The 24,131-nt window shown below is 41.6% G+C and overlaps 1 protein-coding gene across 1 annotated transcript in view; it reads right to left on the reverse strand.

The window, feature by feature from the left end:
• ANO2 (anoctamin 2) overlaps positions 1-24,131 on the reverse strand; it is a 309,723-nt gene that overhangs the window by 130,211 nt on the left and 155,381 nt on the right. Inside the window, exons 11-14 of the mRNA XM_081059630.1 lie at positions 22,791-22,925; positions 17,129-17,289; positions 12,538-12,620; positions 9,837-9,947 (exon numbers count right to left, since the gene is read on the reverse strand). Coding sequence (XP_080915756.1) covers positions 9,837-9,947; positions 12,538-12,620; positions 17,129-17,289; positions 22,791-22,925 — 490 coding nt within the window. The remainder of the gene's footprint in view (positions 1-9,836; positions 9,948-12,537; positions 12,621-17,128; positions 17,290-22,790; positions 22,926-24,131) is intronic.

The following is a 24,131-nucleotide window of genomic DNA, read 5'->3' on the forward strand; positions in this document are numbered from 1 at the left end:
AGAACTTGCACTAAAACCTCTGGAAACGCGGCCTTGCTAAGAGATGATGACGTTGAAAGGCACGTTGTGCGATTTAACATTGACGCTACTGAGGGAGTAGTTCACACTTGACCCCGGTGTCAACTATTGTTGGGCTTTGTTCACGACTGTTTAAAAATTCCTCAATACTTCTGTGAGTTCAGTGTGGCACTTTGGGGGGCCTTGGGGCCTAGTTTGGGAAACACAGTCTTCACACTTAAGAAACTTTATCAACAAAGTGACACTATTTGTCCATGACTTTCTCCTGTGTGCATGTGTGTGCACAGACTCATAAACAAAATACATACAAGTTCATACAGGCATAAAAGTGCATAAGAAAAGGTCTGGAAGGATGTACACCAAACTGGTAACTGTGGCTACCCCTAGGCAGACAAATGACATTGGGAGGAGGAGAGGTCTAGGGAGACATTCATTTTATCTGTAATGTGGAATTTTTCTTGAGAAGAATATTTTCATGTATAATTTATATAAACAAAATCCCCCACAATTTGAACGTACCTATACACCAAAACTTTACAACACCACTTCAGACAGCGCTACATTCTGTGCAAAGACATCAGGAGCAAACTCCAATGAAGGGGACTGATTTACTAAAGTACTCAGCTGGGCTCCATGGGAACCTCAATAGGTTGAGTGTTCTCACTCACTGCTCCTTGCAACATTTCCTTCTTCAGGAGCCTTCCTTCCTTTCTTACTTCCTACAACAGTGATTCTGGGCGGGGGGGCGGGGAGGTGTAGAATCCCATACAGGCTTTTCCATAGTAAACCACTTTTACCACCTTCCCACAATCTAACTGCTCATACTCTACTCACATCATCATTTGATGCTGTGGCAAAGAAGTCCACTGTCCCTTTGGTAGACTGGAGCTGTTGCCTGGAGGCTGCTGGCAAGGATGATATTTCCCAGCCTGCCTTGCATCTAGGTGGAGCCATGACACTGGATCCCACCAATGAGGGAAAGGGAGACAGAACCTTGAAATTCCAAATGAAAGTTCTTAACTACTCTTAGACAACATTCCATCCTATAGTCAAACAAGACTGATTCCCCAACCCCCTTGCAAGCCAGAGAGAGAGAGGGTGGGGGGAGAGAAAGAGAGAGAAGCCAGAGCTTGAAACAATGAATAAAATAAATACATAAAATAAAAATATTAAAAACTAAAATTATAATTATAAAAGTACATAACATTGTCAGGGGGCAGCCTTCAGTAACAATTTTACTTTGTAAGTTGTGTCTCACTCAAGGAGCTACATTGCACAAAGTCACCTGTTTCATTGTCCTTATTACCAAATAGGAGAAATTCAAGTGGAGCAGGGATTAATGCCTTAGCACCACAGGATCTCACAGCTGCCCAGCCCTCCATCTGCTAGTCCTTATCAGCCTAAGGGAGTGGTGTGAGAACCAAGCAGCCTGACTCTGGAGTGCCTTTCAGCGTGGGGTAGAAGCCAGGCCTCTTGTAGCCAGATATTCCTCGGTTCACACAGGAGATGGGAGAGATGCAAGGCCCAAAATGGCTCCAGCACTTCAGAACTCAGCCCTTAATAGTGAGAGTCCATGAAACCCCCAGATAATAAAGAGGATTAGAGACTGTAGGCACTGATGCAAATAAAAAGATTTCAGACATGGACACAGGCTCAGGGCTCACCTTAGCTTCTCACTGAATGAATCTTTGGCAAATTCAGTCCTTTTCTGTCTCAGTGTTTGCCTTTGCCAATCTCTAAGAAGAATCTGTGAGAATTATTTAGACTCCTTTTTGGTTTCTTGGACCCGTAAATGATTAGTCATTGGCTGTCTTCAAAAGAGGGAGTGAGGGGCTTTTTCTCTGTTCCAAGATACATTCTGATAAGTCACTGAAAGCCTCAGTGGAAAGCCTGGATCACAGCCCCTCGCCCGAGTGAGAGCCCAGATAGAACCCCTCCTTCCCTGCTCCCTGGCTCTCCCTTCTCCCTCAGACTTTCTGACAAGACAGTCCTGAGCTTCCTACTGCTATTGCCCCAGCCTCCTGGGCACAGGCCCTACAATTATGCATAATTTATTCCACATGTGTGTTTGTGCGCTTGCCAGAGGCATATTCACTGTAAATGTTTCAATACTTTAAGTTTAGATGAGTTTTCTTTTGAAAGAATTGTCCCCCGGGTGGTGCACTGAACAGTAAATTAACACCCATGTATCCACCGGCCTCCTCTTGGCACATGTTCTAACTTCAATGTTCCCTGTAAAACATTCATTAAATGCAGCACCGCAGACAGCTCCAGGCCGTGATGGGGGGACAGGTGAGTGCATCCACACTGGATAAACTTTTGGTGGACAACAAGCCCCATGAGGTAAACTCCCTGGACTATTTAAATAGGGTTTGTATTAAAGTCCTATTAGTGATATATTTATAGAAGATTGTTTTAGGGCCACATTTGCCATTTCCCCAGTTTGTTACATGTTCTGTTCCTTGGCACAAAAATATGTTTTTCCCTCCACTGTGAAGCCTCCAGTTATCTGATCTGACCTGTGTCACTCCAATGACACCATCACACATGCACTCTGTCTCTCACACACACCTACTAACACACACTCTCACACATGCTCACACCACTAGCACATACCCCCTTGCACTCAAACATTCTCAACAATTCAAGAATGGTCTAAACAACTGAACATTCACGTATTCATTCGTTATGGCAGTGGTCAGCATTCTGTGTTTTTGGCCAATATTTTATTACTCCTCAAAGAAAAACCCAGCTAAAGTGATCGGTAGCTAGTGGGTCCTACACTTATGTTCAGTTACTGACTGGGCTTTTGTGCCAGTCCTTTGCCACTTACTCTCAGGTCGACTGCCCTTTCCTTCTTCTGCTCAAGTAATGGTTACACTATGTCTTCTATTTTGAGATTTAAACCTCTAGTGTAATTGGATTTAACAGTGTAGTTTAGCCTGGGACTTTTCTGAAAGCTTTTCTTTTCTTTGCTTCCTTCCCGTGCTGCCAAACCTTAGTGATTCTGTTTACTATGTATTTACTATGCATACCAGTTTCAATGGTTCTGTTTACTTCAGACCATTTGCATACCTGGCCCAATGACTTGAAGAAAGTTTTTACATCTGCAGATACACTCCTATCCCTGAAATAAACCAGCCTCCGGGAAGCGCCTTTTCCAGGAATTGCCTGACCAACTTCTCGGTTCCTTTGTTCTGCCTCTCCTTAGAGCCTATAAAACCTTTTGGTGGTATTAAGAGTGGAAAGGCAGTCTTTGTGACAAGCAGTCCACTGTCTTCCTTTAATGCTGGCATTTTGGAATAAACCTGCTTTTCTTTCCACCAACCTCGACTTTCAGGGTTTGGCTTTCGTGCAGCGAGCAGCCAGACCTTTTGCATAGGTCAGAGTAGTGACCCATGAAAACTGGTATTTCCCATCAACTGACTTTTAGTTAGATTTGGCCAATGAGGGGCATGGTAGAAGACGAGAGAGCAGAAGGTGGAAATTCAGGGTATTTTTCTCCCATACCACTCTCTCTATCTGCTTCCGGTGGCCTGTCCTGAAGTGACTTCCTGAAGGGTTCTAGCACCGAGTGGGTGGCCCGCTTCTGGGTTCTGGTAATAGTACTAGCCTCCTTGTCCTTTCAGTCCGATGAGTGGTTACAACTCACTGCTGTTGCTAATCTCTGGGTTGTCTTACCACCCTGTTTGTCTCAACTTCCCCAACTCTAAAACCTTTATAATTAGTTCCTCATATCATTTTCCCTCTATTGAACTATGTGGCATGAGCTGGCATGGGCTGGCATGAGCTCGGTTTTCTGACTATTCCCTAACTCATACAAAGTTTATTGAAAGAAAAGGAAGCAAGAGCAGGAATTAGAAGAGGCTGAGTGACAGATCAGAGGGACAAAAGGCAAAGGTCAGGACTGCTCCCCAACCCCACCATCTACAGAGCACTTCAGCATGTGTACTCAACTTAGACCTTTATCATCTTGAGCAAACAGAAAACAATCTTGCCCTCGAGGGAAACTTGAGAAAACCTCCAAATCTATCCAGAACAGATTCTATTCCATAAAATCTGTGCCAGAAAAGGTTCAAACTGATCCAGGTAAAAAAATAAAATAAAACAAAATAAAATAATACAAGAACCTATTCTTTTATTGAATGTTCCAGACTCTATATTCTTCCTTGGAAACACTATATGTGTTTATATTCCCGAATTCTCCCTACTGTCTGTTGAACCTCTTTCCATAAACTGAGCTAATTCTACTCACTGCTGTTCTCAGTGGAAATACAGCAGCATCCCACCAAAATGCACACAAAAACACTAAAGAAAAAGTAGAGTAACAAGTTTATCTCATACTCATCTTTCCATTTAATACCACAGTCCTTCCTGATGTTAGTATAAGGAAAAAGAACCAAGAATAATTTTTTTAGATGCATTTGAGGATCTGTTGAGGGGAAACATGTGAAAGACAGAGGAGTGTAGTGGTCAAGACCCATTGCTCTTAAGACAGACTCCCTGGCTCATGCCGTGTTTCCCCAAAAATAAGACCTAGCCAGACAATCAGCTCTAACACGTCTTTTGGAACAAAAATAATATAAGACCCGGTCTTATTTTACTATAATATAAGACCCTGTCTTATATAAGAGCAGGTCTAACATAATAAATATAGTATAATATAATATAATCCTGGGTCTTATATTAATTTTTGCTCCAAAAGACGCATTAGAGCTGATTGTCCGGCTAGGTCTTATTTTCGGGGAAACACAGCACTCTGGCTCTGCTACATATTAACATTGAGCAAGTTACTTATTTCTCTAAGCCTCAGTTTTCTCATGTATAGGAGATAATACAGTTTTGAGACTTAAATGAAATAAAACTTGGAAAGCCCTGCACACAGTGAGCACTCCATAAAACTTGTAATTTTATCATTATTACCATCCCCACTATGTCCACACCCTTAAAAGTCATGAGTAAATATAGGAATAGCCAAAATACCACTATCTAAGATAAATAAGAGACAGTCTATCCCTCAGAGTTATGGGCTAATAACCAACATCATCTCTCACATCAGCAAAGAAAATCACCATCTCTCAGAACTGCAGAGGCTATCATCCAATCTCTCCATGTGATAACTGAGGCAGAAGAGACCCAGAGAAGGACTCAGCTATGAGCTTGCCAACCTTTGGGCCTTACCACGATGTCCTTCCCCAATGTGACATGTAGTTATCACCTCTTTGCAGTTAGAACATCTCGTTTCAGATCAGCATTATGTTGAATGTGATGTGAATTATTGTCAGAGAAGCTTCATAAAGAGACTTAAAAGACAGTGTGCCACAGCTAACATCATACTTATTGGTGAAAGACAATTTTTTTCTCCTAAGATCAAGAACGAGACAAAGTTCATGTGCATCACTTCTATTCAACATCGTACAAGAGATTCTAGTAAGGGCAATTAGGCAAATAATAATAATAATAATAATAATAATAACAATGAGTGGAAAAGGAAGAAGGACATGATCTTCTAAATAGAAAATCCTAAGGAATCCACTAAAAACTATTTGAATTAATAAATGAGTTCAGAAAAGTTGTAGCATACTACAATCAATATACGAACCTCAATTATATTTCCATATACTAGCAATGAGCAATCCAAAATTGAAATTAAGAAAACAATGACATTTGTAATAGAATAAAAAAGAATAAAATAATTTTGTGTAAACAAATTTAACAAAAGATTTGCAAGACTTGAACACTGAAAATATAAAACATTGTGGTAAAAAATTAAAGAAGATCCTAAATAAATAGAAAGTTATACCATACCATGTTCATAGATAAAAGATTTAATATTGTTAAGATGGTAAAACTTCCTGAATTAATTCACAGATTCAAGTCAATTTCTATCAAATTTCCAAGCTTGAATTTTTTGCAGAAATTGACATGCTGGTCATGAAATTCACGTGGAAATGCAAGACACCCAGAATTATCAAATTAATTTTGAAAAAGAAGTACAAAGTCATAGTCACATTCCCAATTTCAAAACATACTACACATGTGCAGTAAAAAAGACAACATGGAACTGGCATAAGGAGAGACATATAGATTAACAGAATAGAATTGAGTCTAGAAACAAATTCTTACATTTACAGTAAAATGATTCTTGATGAGGGTAATAACAATGGGGAAAATAGTCTTTTCCACAAATGGTGCTGGGACAACTGAATAGCCACAGTAAAAAAAAAAAAAAATGGACCCTTTACATCATACACAAAAACTAACCCAAAATGGATCATAGAACTAAATGTAAGAGCTAACACTATAAAACTCTTAGAAGAAAACCTAGGAATATATCTCTATGATATTGGATTTGGCAATGATTTCTTAGATATGACAACAAAAGCAGAATTGACAAGAGGCAAAATAGATCAATTGAACTACATCAAAAACTTTTGTGCTTCAAGTTGTATCGTTAATAAACAAATTTTAAAAACCCATAGAATGACAGAAAATATTTGTAAATCATATAATTTGATAAGGGACTGGTGTCCAGATTATGTAAAACACTCTTACACAAAAATGAAAAGACAATTACCCAATTTAAAAAACAGGCAAAGGATTTGAATAGATATTTTTCCAAAGAAAACACCCAAATGGCCAATAAGCATATGAAAAGATGGTCAACATCATTGGTCATTAGGAAATGCTAATTAAAACCACAATAAAATAACACATCATATAACTAGGATGGATGAAATTGGAGCCCTAGTGCATTGCTAGTTGAAATGTAAAATGGGTGCAGTCACTTTAGAAAATAGTATGGCACTTCTTCAAAATATTAAACGTACAGTTTACCATATAAGCCAGTATTTCCACTCTTACCTATGTATTCAAGAGAAATGAAACATTCACCCACACATAAACTTGTACACAAATATTCATAGCAGTATTATTTATAACAACCAAAAATAGAAGACATTCAAATGTTCATCAATGATGAATATATAAATAAAATGAGGTATATCCAAAATACGGAATATTATTTGGCAATAAAAAGCAGTGAATTACTGACATAGCTACAACATGGATGAATCATGAAAACATTTCGCTAAGTGAAAGAAGCTAAATACCATATTTTCCACAATTCCATTTACATGAAAGTTCAGAATAGGCAAATCTATAGAAACAGAAAGTAACAGTTGTTTCACATGGCTTGGTAACTATTGGGTATAGGGTTTCTATTGGGATCTCTTCTGGGGGTGATAAAAATATTTTAAACTTAGGCTGTGGGATGACCGCAAAAACCTGTGAATAGGGGCGGCCAGTTAGCTCAGTTGGTTAGAGCACGGTGCTCTTAAAACAAAGTTGCTAGTTCGATCCCTACATGGGCCACTGTGAGCTGCGCCCTACACAACTAGATTGGAACAACTACTTGACTTGGAGCTGACGAGTCCTGGAAAAACACACTTAGAATAAATTTAAAAGTTTTTTAAAAATCTGTGAATATACTAAAAACCATAAATTGTATACTTTAAATGGGTGAATTTTATGGTCTAAGAAGTAAATCTCACTACAGATGTTTTTAAAAAGCGACTTTATAGCTTCAAAAATTTTTTAAAAAGCAATGGTTCTTGGGGATCAGATAGTGCTGAGTTTGATTACCAGTTCCCTCACAACTAGCTATGTGGTCTTCCGCAAGTTCCTATACCACTCTGGGCCTCAATAAATGGTAGCTTTTCATCATTCAAAAGGAAGGAAAGGAAGGGGAAGTACGGATATGCAGCCTCAAAGTTACTTACAATGGAGACAGAGCCATGGTGATCCTTTGGGATGAAAGAAGCACAGCCAAGACCACCAGCTAGACTTTGATTCTTTGTCCCTATCTATTTCCCAGAATAAGGTGCCTTTCCTAAATATCCCACACGAGATGGAGCCCCCAGAGCCTTCTCACACAGTAGGGATTGACCACAGCTCTTTTGTGGCAAGAGCGGTATCCTTCCCATCAGGCAGCACCAGGTGCCCCTCCCTTCATCCCCCACCTTTGGCAGATTTACAGCTAGAACAGAAGTATTTCCAATATTAAAAGAACTGAGGGAACACAGAAGGATGCTGACAATCAAATTGCAGGCCATTTTTATCTTACATTGCTCATTTGGGAAGGTCATTTCCCCCCTGGTGCCCATAAGGCATTAGATGCTTTGAGCTTTGCATTCTCAACAGTGTACTGAAAATAGATGTTGAATGCTAAAACATAAACATATGTATCATTCATAATGCATTCAGATGTTTTTCAATTATTCATGGTTCCTGAGAGTTACTTGACCTATCATGCATATATATCCAAACAATGTTTATACTAGAACCACATCCTCCATGTACACAGTTCCAGCTCCTTGGCATTCCTATCTATGAATTAAAATTAAATGAGTCAGTGGTCAATAAAAGTTACATGTGATTTCCATAAAATTATCTATTGTATATTGCTCGGGGGTGGAGAAAGAAGGTTGCATGGAGTTGCCAAAACTGACAGGACACAGAATGCTTGTTTTCTGATGAGGGTGGCAGTGATGATTAGTCTTTCCTAAGAATGAATTCATTATTTCCCTGAATAATTGGTGGTCTTGGACTTAACTGTCTAGGAAAACGGTAACTCAGAAGGCCACCTTCCTTTCTCTTCGGCCTAAGTCTTATTTTATTTAAAAAAAAAAAAAAAAGCCAGATTTCTGGGCTCAAAAACAACACATTCTTCTCTTTTGCTGCTTGAATAAATTTGCATGTTAACATGAATGGTTTCAACTTAAAGAATGTAAAATTAAACAAAATTTGAATTCAAATCCAAAATGGAGAAAAGACACATGCAAAAACAACAGATTTTCAATCTTGTTGATTTTTTCGGGAACCAGATTAGGAAAGACATAAACACACACACACAAGGAAGTGTGGCACTCAGAGGAGACAGGCACTGCCAAAGAGGAGCCCCCGCATCGGAGCCCCGCCTCACACACACTCTGAGCCGTCACAGATCACAGAAGATTCTGAAGCTCTGTTTCAGTGTCTGAATGCCACCATCAAACTCAGAAATACAGCTCAGAAGACATGTTCACCATCACATTCCTACTTTTGGAGGCCAACCCAGATAAGATGAAATGTAAGGAACATTGTATGAGTAGCTCCAGCAAATGCAGGCATGGATTTGCCTCTACTGGCCCTAAGAGCTATTTCTTGCTTTACCCTTTGACTTCTCATCGCCCTTGAAAGGCGGTATGCGTAATGAATAGATGCAAAGACTGTCAGAATCCCTGATCTACCCACCATTTATTGGCTGAGTGACCTCTGGCAAATGACTTAATCTGTGGACGTAATTTTTTTCATTAGTATTCATTTACGTAACAATAGTGTCGGCCTAAATTTATTGTGAGAAGAGAATAATACAACGCACTTAGAATACTGCCTGACCTAGAGCAAGCATTCAATAAGGGTTAGTGGTCATCGTGCTGGTTGGTATGATGGTGGTGGTTATCATTATGAGATATTTAGGTGACGGAGTCCAGAGAAACCATGCCTGACAGCCATTTCTTTCTTCTCCAACCTGCTCTCCCATATTGTCCAGACATTATCACCCAGGAAAGAGAGACAAATTAAGTCATGGCAAAAAGGCTGCTGCCCTGAGCTCTGACTGCAGGACAATGAGAAATGTCATTCTCTCATTCCACCCTGTCCCACCCATCAAGGCTTTCTCACAATGCAGTCTCTGTCCACGAAGAGGTTCCAAATAAAATGACAATAGGATCTTAAGAAATAAAGAAGACAGTGAGCAACAAGCACCAGCATCTTACCTCATCCTCCCTCTCAGACATATTGGTCCCCAATTTCTGGACAACTGACTTGTCGCTCTCCTTTAGCATTTTCTCTCGAACTTTGGTTTCATACTCAGGTCGGGAGTGTTCCTAAAACCCAAGAGTCAAAGAGTAGTTAGTAAACAGGCAAAAGAGCGACCTTGGCCTGCAGGTTATAACCAGACACCACAAGTACAGTAAAGTCAGGACTTTGGATCAGATTCTATTGGACATGAGCTGCCATAGCACACACAATCACGAGGAGTCTAGACCAGGAGCACAATGTGGGGGAAAGAGAGGGGACACATAACACTTGTTACCACACTGAGAACCAAACCTGGGCACGTTCCTGGGGATGGTGCCGGTGTTGAGAAGGGAGAGAGAAAATGTTAAATGGACAGCTGATACAAAGAGAAGCCACATGCTTTGCACAGCAGTTTCATCAAAGGTAGAGTGACGCATCAGTTCATCCCACCGACTATCCTCATACCTCAAACTTTAAGTTCCAATACGCCAGATCCCAGCTGGAGAAACAGACATGCCCTACAGCTGGGAGTTAGGGCAACAACAAAACAATTTCCTCCCTGCTCCATTATTCTACAAGTTAAATGGCGACTAATAAAAATCAAAGTTAAAGGTGGCCATAGGGAATCTTAAAACTCACTTGCCTGGACCTGTTTCCTGTACAGCCTAAGTGAGTAACTCATTGGCAAGTACACCAGTGCTCAAGAGACATCACTGAGCCATTCGGCAATACAAGCGTAAATAGTGAGTCACCAGGCATGGGAAAGCACACCTAGCTAATCAAGAAGACCATGGTCAAAGCAAGGCAGATGTTGGAGCGGGAAGACATGTGACTTACTTCAAGAATTTAACAGTGAACACCTGGCCTCACTGGCAGGTCTTCCCACAGCGTCCAAGGACAAATATCTACAAGTGCAAGGACTTCATGTTCCTGTATCATTTACCAATAATGCCTAGGCAGGGATTCAGGTGCTGGCTCACAGTGGACTCAGAGGACACATATTTCGTTGACACTTTTCATATATCAGAGATTCCAGACGCCAACAAGACTCCTAGACTGCTCTTTGGCTTACCCAAGATGTGCCACGATGTTGGAGAGGAGAAACTGCGCGTGACTAATAAACATAACCAGTACAACAGGAGGTGACACTATTCAAGTGTTTGTAAGACCCACCATCATCATATCATCACCCGACCTCTAAGGAACAACCAAACCCAAGAGCCACACCCCTGGGTGAATGCAACCCCTGCCTAAGGGGCCTCCCTGTGGAACCAGCAGGACGCTGCCAAGGGACTTGTTGCAAGACTCCTTTGGATCCTGTTTGTGTTTGTTGAAAGGGGACCTGTCAGACCTCAAGAGTCTTTCTCTCAGAAGTGGGCCAATCTTCATTCAGCTCAGTGGACTTCTCTTGTCCTATTAGCTTCTGTCAGTCAAGCCCCAGGAGCTCCTGGGACCTCGTAGAAAGTGTGGCTTCATCTGAACACTCCATCCTCTCTGAAGGCAGAACCCATATGTACATTTTCTCGTTTATCATGGAATCTATGAGGCTGTCAGTCTTGGGGCATATGCTTCACACATAGGACTGGATAGAGTGAGCACATGTGTTCAATACATGGTAATGGAATGACCATCTGCTCAAAGGCAAGCTGACTAATTAGAGCATTAAGGAGAAGAAATCATGCGGAGCCACACAGGCTCAAGAACAAGACTAAATTGGGTATTTCACTTGGTTGGCCATATAACATCACAGCCACAAAGCCAGAGGTCCCATGACCAAGGTAAGGCACATGAATTACTGCAGAGTGTGGAAAAGGCCTGTTCTCCAAGCAGCCACTGCAATGCTTGTGGCCAACCTTTGCAAATGGGTACTCAGCCACCTGGAAATGCTTCCTGGTCCTTCTAGATGCTGTCCCCAGCACCTCATCCACAGTGTCCACAATTTAGGAGCACCTATCTAATACTGACATTTGCTCTTCAGTCCAGGCAGCATGTGGGAATAGATAACTGTGCACAACCATGTGTACACTGCTCCTAGTCAACTCACCGGCATCAAGACTGGGGCCCTAGCCCTCAAAGAGCCTTCAAGGAAGGTTAACCTGTTTCCATCCTTTAAATATCATCTCTCCATAAAACTAGGCTCTAGAAGCACCTACCCTTAACCCTTAGCTCATTCTCCAGTTTCATACGCGGTGTACTGGCTTACACTATAATGGTGTAGCGATTCTTTCTTCTTCCATAGGCATAAAGGCTTACCAGTGTCTGGCACCCATGCCTCTCTCTTGACTCTCAGTATGCTCTGGGTCACCCAGGAGCAATTCCTGGTCTCTTTATGCTCGCTAGAAGCAATGACATGGGAGACAGAAGTATGTTGAATTAAATCTCAAGGCTACTACAAGGCTTGCCTCTTGTGCCATCTCTTTTCCCAGAGAGGGGACCTGAGACATCTGGCCCAATGTCTTACAGCTCAAAAGTAGAAAGGCAACTTGAATTCTTGGTCTTGGTGCATTATCAACCATGGCTTAGCCCATGGAGCCAAGCTAGAAAAGCTGTCACAGTAAGACCCAGCCAGTGACTAGCTGAGGTGACAGTACACATAAGTGGTTATCTCACTCCAAATGGTCTATTTCCAGAATGAAAGCAAAGCAAAGACCCAGAGAAGCATGCAAGAGAACTCACTTCTTCCTCTTCTACACCAGTCAGGTCCCAGAAGTAGCCCAGTCGCATCTGTAATCTCTTCCAGTTTTCAAGAAACATGGTAGCTTAAAAAGAAAGGAAAAATCCTATTAATTTCAGAGTGGATTTTGAGTACTCTGGATTTTGCCAATAGTGGTAGAGAATAAACTTACAGATTTCAAATTTAGGGGCTCTCTTTAAAGGATTTTTTCCCTTCCTCTGACTTCTAGTTGAAAATACTTTCCACATCCTTGACAGTACAGTAGATATGTTTAAAGGGGTGTACACACACACACACACACACACACACACACACAGACATACACACATTTTTCCACTTATATGTTATGAGAAGCGGGTAAACATTGATCTCAAGAAATGAGAAAGGATGGAAGAATAAATAAAATAAGAACGGAAGGGTTTGTAGTGTTTTTTGATGAACCTCATCTTGCCTATGCATACATTCTTTCTTCCTGCACCTTCATTTGCATTCTCACTTTTTCCCCATCTTTTTTTCTGTCCCCAGCACCAGTTCCCTTCTGCGGGACCTAATCATCTCACTCTGGGGTTATGTAACAGTCTTCTAATAGTTCTGACTCCAGAGCCTCAGCCTTCCAACCCATGTTGCATGCAGCTGATAGACTAATCTCCCTTAAGTGGTATTCATTCATTCGTCCATTTCTTAGAAAATATTTTTTAATGCCTACCATATCTACACATTGGTCAGTTTGCCTGCTCCAACCATCACCCCTTGAAGGGCCAGCCCAACGTGCTCCAGAAAGTCTCAACACCTTCTACTCTACAGCCATGGCTTGTTATACCAGGATTGAATGCCTGACCCAGAGACTGCCAATGGACCAGATTCTCTCTTTTGAAAACTAAAACCAAGAGACACAAAGAGAAGCAGGCATGGCAGAAACCAAGCAGCCCCTGAAAGGAGAGAGGTCTGTGGTTTCTGATAGCTCCTCCAGCTCCAGTTCCCCAACAGCCTGGCTATTTTTCATTTCCTGCATTCATGACCTTTCTTTTTGCCTTTTTACAATAAATCTCTTGCAAAGTTGAATAAACTTTTAATCCTGAAAAAAAGAAAAAAGACCAGGCCTCGCTAAGGTATCTCCAATATACAAAACACTTTACCACAATACAGGGCCCAAAGTGATTGGGGCCTTAAGAAGGATGCAGATAAAAAGCTGTGGGCATGCAGGAGAGGCAGTGCTTGCTGCATGTGAGCTGAGTCTTGAAGAACAATGGCATTCAGTCAGTGAAGAAGGGGTGGGGAAAGGAAGGAGGACGACACCTTCCCTGCTGAAGCTTCCAATGGCTTCTGGACGGCCTAAGTTCTCTCTGGATATTGCAACCCTGTGTACCTGGCCAGATCCATGGTAGCATCCCCAGGCCGTCCCACCATTTGTCAGCACGTGCCTCACACCTGCATGCTGTTGACCTCATATCGTCACTGTCCTCTTCATCCCCAACTTGTGTAAACTGACCCCTCTTCTATGTACCTGCCAATGTCTATCCTCATCATTTCCAGACCAGCTCAAGTCCCACTTCTTCCATAAGAGCAGACTCAAGGGTGCCCTCTCCTCCGCATCCCTACTTATAGTCTGCTACCCCAGAAAGGGAAGGGGTCTGACATTCCCTGAGGCCACGTCTACATCTCTACACCACATGCCACAAGAGACTGGTGACCTTTGCTGCATGCCACGCTGTGCAGCTGGCTGCCGTTCAGGCCTGCGGTGTAACAACAGGTCCGTAAACTCTTCCTCAGCTCCCGGCTGCTCTCTACCTTGGGCACAGCACAGAACTGAGCATAACAAACACCCACGAACTGGTTAAATGTGCAGTTACTTAATGCTGTACTTGTTTTACTTGGTGCAACCTGACAGTGGACTGATCTGTATGTTTTCTCCTTGGATTTGAGGCTCTTTCACATGAGTGCACACGGACCTCCCGACACTGGCACCGGCCTGGGGATGCTCTGAAACCAGGCAGGATACCCCTCCTCTTCCTCTGCTCTTCTCAGTGCCTAAGAAGGGCTCTGCACACAGCAGGGCTCAGAGTGCTTCTGGCTGCAGTGTCCATAAAGGACAGATGTCAGACTGTGGGAACAGACGAGAGGGGCAAAAGAGTCACTGAAAGAGAGGTCATAAGGACAAGGGAGGGCTGTCATAGTGACGAAGAGCTGCTCACAGCTCCTGGTGCGCATTACGTGCCAGGCACCGTGCTAAGTGTTCTGCACACATACCTCATTCATTTGTCAGAGAACTAGGGGATAGGTGTTCCTTCACCCATTTACCAGATGACGACCATGACGCTCGAAGGTTAAGTGCCGTGCCCCACGTTGCATGGCACCTTGGTTAAGAGTACTGACTTCAGTGACACAGAGCTAGAGTCACACTGACTTGCCTTGGGAGCCCCAGCTGGAAGGTTCAGGACCGAGGCACTCATCAGGCAGTCTCCTAAGTCAACGTCCTTAATCTCTGCTCAAAAGGAAGTTGAGAAACCCTCTCCTTCACTTCCCTTTGCAGTAGGGCTTTGCTCTCTCCAGAGCTCCCTGGGATTTGAGGCCAGAAGCGCAGAGGAGCTGGGCCTGAAGACTCCAACAGACCCGAGTCCTCCTGACTAGTCCCCTCCATGCACCCCGTCTCGGCAACCCCAACTCCCACCCCACAGCAGCCTGATGAGTCTCTCTGTGGAGAACCAGTTTTCCTTCCCAGCCTTCTTCCTGGCGGGCCTGGTCCATGGCCCAGGCCCACCCAGCACAGCACCACTGATCATAATAATCATGATAATGAGAGGCATTACTATTATTTTTAATTGTAATTTGTAGGCAATCATGCCCAGAGGCTCCTGGCTGCTATACCCAAATATACAATCACATAAAACACAGCAAGGCTGTTAAAAAAACAAAACCAAACTCTACCCTATGCCAGGAAGCTCTGACACAATCTCACCCTTTTTGCTTTCCCTGCACTGCTGTACGAGAGAAAGAGAAGGGAGCTGGGGTAGGGGGAGGACTTCAGGAGGGGAGGGAGAGATCTGTTCGTGACAGCTCTTGAGAAAGAAGAAACAGTTGTTGGGGCTTGAAAGCGGGAAAGGACAACTGAAAACCAAGTTACTCTACAACAAGGAATTATGCATTCCTTAAGCAGTGTTATTAAGCTTCAGCTACTCAATCACAGTAATATCTGCAAGACAAATTAATGAGGATTAGGGTTGCAGTGTATCAAAACATGGAATGCATATTCCAAGTTCCAAATCAGGTCAAGTGGATTTGGGAGCAATTATAAGATGGCCGCGCTTGACGAGAAGACAGCGCTGCCTGTGACGTCCCAGGCACCAAGCTTCAACTTCAGTTTGTTCTACTGACCCTTGCTGCGAACATTGTAGAGCAATATGGCCCCAAGTGCCATTTCCTCTTACTCCCTGTCCCTATTTTCATGGGCTGATCACTGCCCGTGTGCTCCTGGGCAGCAGCTGTTCTCCCTGAGAGTAGAGTGTCCCCTGAAAATTTTCCTAGACGGCCTAGTGATATGGGAATCTTTCCAGTCTGGTTCCTACAGGGAATGGAGAAAGGTTATACTCAGTACTCCCAGCACTGCTGAGAACAAACCTCTCCCTGTGTCCTCACACTTTCAGGGATGAATGATTCACAGCCCCATCCTGGCAGGTCCTTCAGGCCCTGTGGAGTCAGTCATAAATCAAAAAGCCTCAGCAGGACCATTGCCCTGCCTGCCCATGATCCAGCAGGAAAGCTAAGGGCCTGCACATCCAGGATGAGTAAAAAGCAGGTGGCTACTCAAGATGGGCTAAAACATGTTGACTTGGTCCCTTTTTTAATACGTGTGGGTGTGCCTTCTTGGAAATGTTCAGTTACCACAGGGTTGTTATTCCAGTTTGTGAGAATAGAAGTCCGTGTGTGTGTGTGTGTGTGTGTGTGTGTGTGTGTGTGTGTGTGTGTGGTCAGACCGCTGTGGACCACAGAAAGTTTACCACCCTGATGCTCTGAGGGGTGGAGGGGCGGAGAAGGACAATGAAGGAACAATTTGTTCTTTCCTCCACAAATCCCTTTGGTGGAAGATTGAAAACACCACTCTGGTATTACATAAAATCTCTACAGTCTACACTTATGGTATTCTGGAAATTGCACTGAATCTGGAGTCAGGAGATAGGCCCACCTTTACTACCAGCTAACTATGTGATGATGGCTGAGATCCCACCACTCTGAGTGTTATTTTGGATGATAGCTCTGACGTTACGTGTCTTAGTAGATGTTCCTGCAGGTACCTTACGGGTGTGCTAAGGGTTTCCAAAACATGCACTGGTTCAAATTCTGAATAAATACCATGAGACTAATTACAAGGTTAACATTACTACATCGTTTGTAAAAATATGGAAAGCCAAAGAATATCCCTAGTTCTTTTCACATATATGAGTGAAGGAAAGAAATCTATTGATCCTAAAATCCTTCTTGAGACACAAGGACTAAATGCTGAAGGAAGTACACTAAAGGGTCTGGCTGTTCGCGCATGGTCACTGCAGCCGTCTCAAAGTGCCACACATATAAGCAAGTTTCATGATAACCACTTACCCCACAGAGCCATGAAGATGGAGAAGAAGACAGTGGCCGGGTTGTCAAACAGGTGGCTGGCCCGTGCTGTCCCACAGGCTGAGCTGAGGTTCCAGTAATCACAGGACTTGTCACACAGGGGACACATGGTGAAGGCATTCTGCTGGTCACACATCTCTTTGCTGCAGTGGACAGAGGCTACTGGGTCAGGTGGAGCTCAGGCAGGACCCACCCCCAAGCCATCTCCCACTTCTGAATTCAGGACGGAGCTTATCAACTTCATACTCGTGGTATGTTTTAAAAAGGTAAGAGTGGATTCTTCACTGTGGGAGTGTTATTCTTGTATTTTGTCCAAAAAAAAAAAAAATAAATGGGCCACCTTCTGAGGTATGGAGCCCCCGTCACTAGAAGTGTCCCAACAGAAAATTAGTGACAATCTGTCAGAGATTCTGTACACCGACTGGTGCCTTAGAAAGCCCCTTCAAAATCTGTGGCGTATGTGGGGTTAGTGAAGAACATGAACAATTGTGAATAAATCATCGCCTGAAGTTAGATCTCATCATCATCATTCAAGTACAGGCTGTCTTCTTAAACCTACTCTCTGTCTCACAAATATGTGAGACTGGGCACAAGGAGAAACAAACATGAGTATGTGGCTGGACCAACGCAAGCTCTTACTTCTAGACGGAAAAGCCATGTGAAGAAGAATGAAGCCAGACCTGGATTGGAAGACTTTTCTAAGTGCAGCAGCTGCAAGACCATTTGCAGAATGAGGGTTAATAACCTCAGCCTCATAAAAATTATCATAACAATGAAATGGGGTTAGGGAGAACGAAAGAATAGGTAAATTCTTCCTAAGTTTAGATTCCATGATACTTAGAGAGTGAAGGATGAGTCAAATAAATAACCATCACCTACTCTATTTCCCCAAAAATAAAACCTAGCTGGACAATCAGCTCTAACACGTCTTTTGGAGCAAAAATTAATCTAAAACCCGGTATCATATCATATCATATCATATCATATCATATCATATCATATCATATCATATCATATTATAAAGACCTGGTCTTATATTATAGTAAAATAAGACCAGGTCTAAATTGAGTTTTGCTCCAAAAGACACACTAGAGCTGATTGTCCAGCTAGGTCTTATTTTGGGGGAAACACGGTATATTCTAAACTATTCTCACTACATTTCTGTTTAATGGGCTGATGGATATATTTGAAATTCCATTCATTCATTAAGTGGAGAGCTGGATCCAACAAATTTAATCTCACATGAGTGGTTGCAAATAAGAATCAAAGAACTACCAGCCATAACCAGTTTCCCAATATCTCTCCACACCATATATTGGTACGAAAATGAACGAACTTATCATTCTGGTGTGTAGTATCTCTCCCCCACCCCGGGGATGGAGATATGGATAAGCTCACAGTTGAGGGGAAAAGGTGGAGAACTCAAGATTTCATGCAAATGAAGCATTGGCTGTTGTCACAGAGCAGCTAAAGACACGGCAATGGGGAGGCAGGAGAGCTCCTATGCTGAAAACTGTAGCTATGTTTTCTCTGATAAGAGGCAGCAGAGGGTGCTGCAGAGCATGGCTGGCAAGGGGGCAGGCACTGCCAAGGTGAGTAAGCTGGTCCCCTGCGTGCAAAAGAAGTAGATTTACCCCAGAAATCGAAGGGATGCCTGGATCTGGTTTCCCTTCATTAAGAAGTTGAAGTGTTTTACCAAGGGCTGTTAGTGTCTGTCAAGTCCCAGCTTTCAGGCTTGTTTTTAATAAGCTATTAAGTCCCTGGCAGAGAAAGGACTTCTGTGTGAGGGAATGGAAACTGTAGGCCTCTGAGGCTAAATCCTAGATCCTCCCCTGACTTGCTGCTGAGCTCCCCATTGGCAAGTGGCAACAGCAGTGACCCATTCACATCGACAGTATTGAGGAGCAATCGCTTACCAATAAATTCAGCTGTGCTGGTTTCACCTGGACATGTTCTTATTGGTAACTGGAGAGTGAGGTTTGTTTTAAGTCTTCTGGGCCAGATAAGCGTTCGCTGCATAGTTGAGGAGTTGCTACTTTCAGAGAGGGAAGTACCCTCTTGGAAAACAAATTCACACGGAAAGTTGTTGGTCTCAATAAATTCTACTAAAGAGCTGTGCTTTCAAGCCATGTCTGAGAACATGTCAATTCTCAGTGCTGCCCTCTAAACATGTGTTTAGGCACTTTGTTGTTCAGGGGATTTTTTTACACATAGACTTGGGGGAGGGATAATCCTAGTCAGCCTAATCCTAATCCAATATAGTCAGTGCTGAAAGGTCAGGAATTAATAAAGTATTAGCAATCAACTTGGTGCAAAGCACTTTGAAACTTAAGCACTGGGTAAATTATTGGTTTTAAAATTACAGTACAGTCAACCACCAATCATTTTTACAAAATGGCAGCCACTGTAGCATGGATACTCCCCATATCAATTAGATTTGAAGTCAGAATGTTTTATATGTATTGAATTGGGGATTTTTTTTGTTTTTGTTTTTGGTGTTTTTCGGGGGTGGGGGGTGATGCAAGCAATTTGAAGAGAATTCTGGAGAAATTCTGCCTCAGGATGACATTAAAATGACTTGTGTTCTCTGAGAGAGGCTGCCTCTAGACAAGCTGAAAGATGAGGGAAGTTCATTTAGAATTGAAATCATGTCTGGGATGTTTACTAATTGCATAATCCACAGATTTCTAGTTAGTATATTTCTTCCATCTATCATTTTCTCTAGAAAGCCTAAGAAGGTTGATAAAACCACCAAGTGAGTGGTGTTCTTAATGAGGGACTCACTGTTTGCAAGTTAGGTGCTAGCACAAAGGGAGAAGGTACAACAAGGCAATTATCAGGAAATTCAGAAAGAACATCTGCTATTAAAGTCTCAGACCTAAAGTAACCAATTTTTTTTTCAATGTGGTTTAGATTAATCAGCGTTTTTCAATGCTCCAGTCTTTCCTACCCATGTAAGCAAATGCCTAACAAATGGAACCAATCCTTTGGTAGGCAGAGGAAAGTTCTATAGATGTATCACGCACATATGGAATTGTTACTTACAAGTGATACTTGTATCTCACATATCAAAGTTATTGGCAATAAAAGGTCCCATTTAAAGTTCCACGTAATATAAATTTTCTGGTTTTGATATGGTACTGCAGCTATATAAGACATAACCATGGAGCGAAACTTGGCGAAGGGTACATCATGACCCTCAGACTTATCTTGGCACCTTCCTGTGAATCTCTAATGTGCACAAAATAAAAAGGCTTTCAAAGTGATACATCGATAGTAACTACCAAGCTTAATGTCAACACTAGAAACCTAAAATAATCCCAGGAATAGTGCACGTTTTTCTTGATGCTTGGGAATGGCTGATAGATACAGATCCTGAAAGAGTGTGAATTTGTTTAGATTTAGTATTGAGATTTGGACACCATTCCTTTGTTGATGAGGAGTGCTATGTTGTGAGTTTTTATCAGGCCCACAGAGCTTGGACTTTGGATGGATATACAATTATGATTCAACAGCAGTTCTTTAAAAAAAAACATCTTCATAATACACTTAATTTTTTTCTATCATTCACACCTTTTTTTTTTTGCCACATCCTTTCCTGAGTCTGAAAAACTGAAAAACCAAAATTTCCATTTTATAACAGTATATTTCAAACTTTTTTGACTGTGACCTACAGCTTGAAAAAGTCTTTTACATCAGATTCCAGTATGCAAATACGTACATACCCTTTCCCCATAAACACTCTTCTAACTAAATAAAATCTCAGGCAACAATACTTATACTTCCTTCTTGTGATGAAAACGAACAGTACAACATAACTAACGTAACATTCATTTGACTCTACCCTATCTTGTTCTAGTTCATCTAATAGATCACCAATAAATTGATTCCATAATCCACTAATGGGTTGATACCCACAGTTTGTAAACCATTGCGCATTCTGACAGGCAATAAGATACATCTGCAATGCTAATGCTCATGTTTTCCATGCATACATACCTGCACATAAATGAGTGTGTGTGCATATCCATAGATACATCATTGCAGCATGTATAGACCAGCTGCAGTGGTCAATGTCACATGCATTCCTGTATGAGGACCCAGGGCACAAGTTCTGAGTCCTGATGTAAAGCAGCACAATAATCCCCCACCCACTTACACTGGCATTGGTTCTCTATGGGCGGTATGAAGTTTTCCAGTTCTGATCAACTTGAGGTCCAGCTCTCTAGGGATCACAATTGGGCAAGAGAAAAGTAGGAGCCATAGTTTCTGAGAATGCACAGACAAGGCCAGTAGAAGCTACTGGGCTGCTGAGGAGGATATGAGCACCTGGAGGATTTCACAGCTTATTAGAAAAAGCAAAGACTTTTGGGGGCAGGAGGCAACAAAGGTCAAATCCCAACCTTGGCAATTATTAGTTGTTGAAGTCGGACAAGTTATGTGACCTCAGTACAAATTTATCCATCTCTGTTAGGTGAAAATATTACCTATGTTACAGAATTTACAATATTGATCTCTACTGGATCCAAGAAACTAGTACATGAAACCACCTAGCACAAGATAGGTATCTCGTAAATATTAGTTCTTCCCTCATTGTAGATGGCCTGGGGGAGGCAGAACCCCAACAACCTAGCTCCCCGACAACAGGTCCCAGAATTCCTAATCAAGAACACTAGACAGACGATACTGGAGTTTTATATACAAAAATAGAGAAACCCTTGTCTCTTATACAGTAGTCCCCTCTTATCCACAGGTTTGCTTTCTATAGATTCAGTTACTTTGTGTCAACTGCAGTCCAAAAATATTTAATGGGAAATTTCAGAAATACACAATTCATAAGTTTTAAATTGCATGGTATTCTGGGTAGCATGATGAAATCTTGTGCTATCCTGCTCTGTCCCACATTCAAAGGAATGTGAATCATTCCTTTGTCCAGCATATCCGCACTGTGTATGCTACCCACGTAGTAGCCATCTTGGTTATCAGATCAACTGTCACGGTATTACCGTGCTTGTGTTAAAGTAACCCTTATAGCAGCCTAACGCTATGTCACGATGCTTATGTCATTCTCCTCAGTCCATCATGTGTCTCCATCACATAGACATTATACCATTTCACATCATCTCCAGAAGAATGACGAGCACAGTACAATATTTTAAGAGAGCGAGAAAGAGGCTACATTCATATAACTTTTAGTATAGTATATTGTTATAATTGTTCTACTTTATTAGTAGTTATTATTGTTAATCCCTTACTGTGCCTAATCTACATATTAAACTTTAGCATAGATATAATTGTGTAGGAAAAAAACATAGTAAATATAGGGTTGGGTACTATCCACGGTTTCAGAGATCCACTGAGGGTCTTGTAATGTATGCCCTGCAGATAAGGAGTAACTACTACATATCTGCCTGCCCCCATCACACCATTGATGAGGAAAGAAAGTGGGCCACGCCCAGTATGGCTCTGAAGCCATTTGCAGGACCTGTAGCTCCCAGGTCTGTCTCTGGAGAAAAGTTTCATGTATGGTAAGGGAAGAATGATAGAGAGTGAGGACTTTGGAAGGAGCTGTGTGACATGTACTTGCAACTGGAATGAAGCTCCAAACATGGGAATTGAGCCTTTTTCTTTAAAACCATCTTACCTGGGAATATCTTCTTCGATTGTTGCACATCCATAAAGAAATACAATCACCCCAATAATAGACGATGGGATGAGGAATGACGTATATAATCCCAGCCAGGCAAAATACAGTCCGATTTTTTCTCCAAAATACTTTCTGGAAAAGAAAGAAAGTATAACACATATTAACAAACATTATATATTTTCCTCATTCCTCTTGGTTCTAAACCTGACAATGGATTAGCATAAATAAAAAGGGATGGAAATTACATGAGGAAAGGAAGACGTCAGCGCAAGGAATCAACAACTGGTCTTTTCTGAAATGAATTACATTCCATTGGAATCACATATATACACCTATCCTAGCTGCTCATATAAAATAACTATGAGAGGAATCCAGCCCTAACAGCAAACTAAAAACATGCCATAAATGTTGACATCTTCACCAGATGAACATAAATAATATATCATCATTTCATGACTGCCATGGTATTCAACCCACAGAAAAACACACCTTTTGGAACTAGTTTATTTAAACAAAACACACAAATTACATACTCGACGATGTATACTTGTGTACATAAACTAATATAAATGTACTCATGGAAAAATGACTAGAAGAAATTTGATAAAATATTAGTAGTGATTTCTTTAGCTGATGAAATTATGGGTGGTTTTTATTTCTTTTTTATCTTTCTGCATTTTTAAACTCTCTACTTTGTTAATGAATTACTCTTATAATTTAAAAAATTACTTTAAAAATAAAATTTACCAAGCCATATCTGTTTGATCCCCAGCTCATAAAGTTAGTAAATTATCACACTAAACTTCTAAAAAGGGATTTTCTGTTAAATAAATGTTGGTTATGAGACAAATACAATCTACAGAGGAGCAGTATCTTTTATTGTTCAAGAGTCTCTGACATAAAATCCAGGAGGGAGATAAGAGCTCAGCCCACTCTTTGATGGAAGCACTAAAGAGTAAGAACAGTGAATAGAGTTTCTTTATCCACTACCAGATACTAAGTGCTGCTCCCACTTAGGACGTAGACAACTGCAAGAAAATGTAGCTTCCACCCTAACAATAAGAGAAATCTGGATAATCTGTGGAATTTTTTTGAACATGTCAGAAAGTCAAGGTTGCAAAGTAACCAGGTGAACTAATTTTTTTTTTGGAAAAAATAAAGAGACAAGCTCCTCCTCCTCAAAAAAAAAAGAAAAAGAAAAAGAAAAAAAAGATGGGACAATTATTTGGCAGTATATGGGAGGAAAAAGCAGTCACCCTAAAAGTGAGTAAGAAGAAATAGCTAAAATGTTTTAAATTCTGGAAGGGGGAGTGTAGCTTAGCATAACAGATTAAAATA

Source organism: Rhinolophus hipposideros (genome assembly GCF_964194185.1).
Source record: "Rhinolophus hipposideros genome assembly, chromosome: 9".
Taxonomy (NCBI): domain Eukaryota; kingdom Metazoa; phylum Chordata; class Mammalia; order Chiroptera; family Rhinolophidae; genus Rhinolophus; species Rhinolophus hipposideros.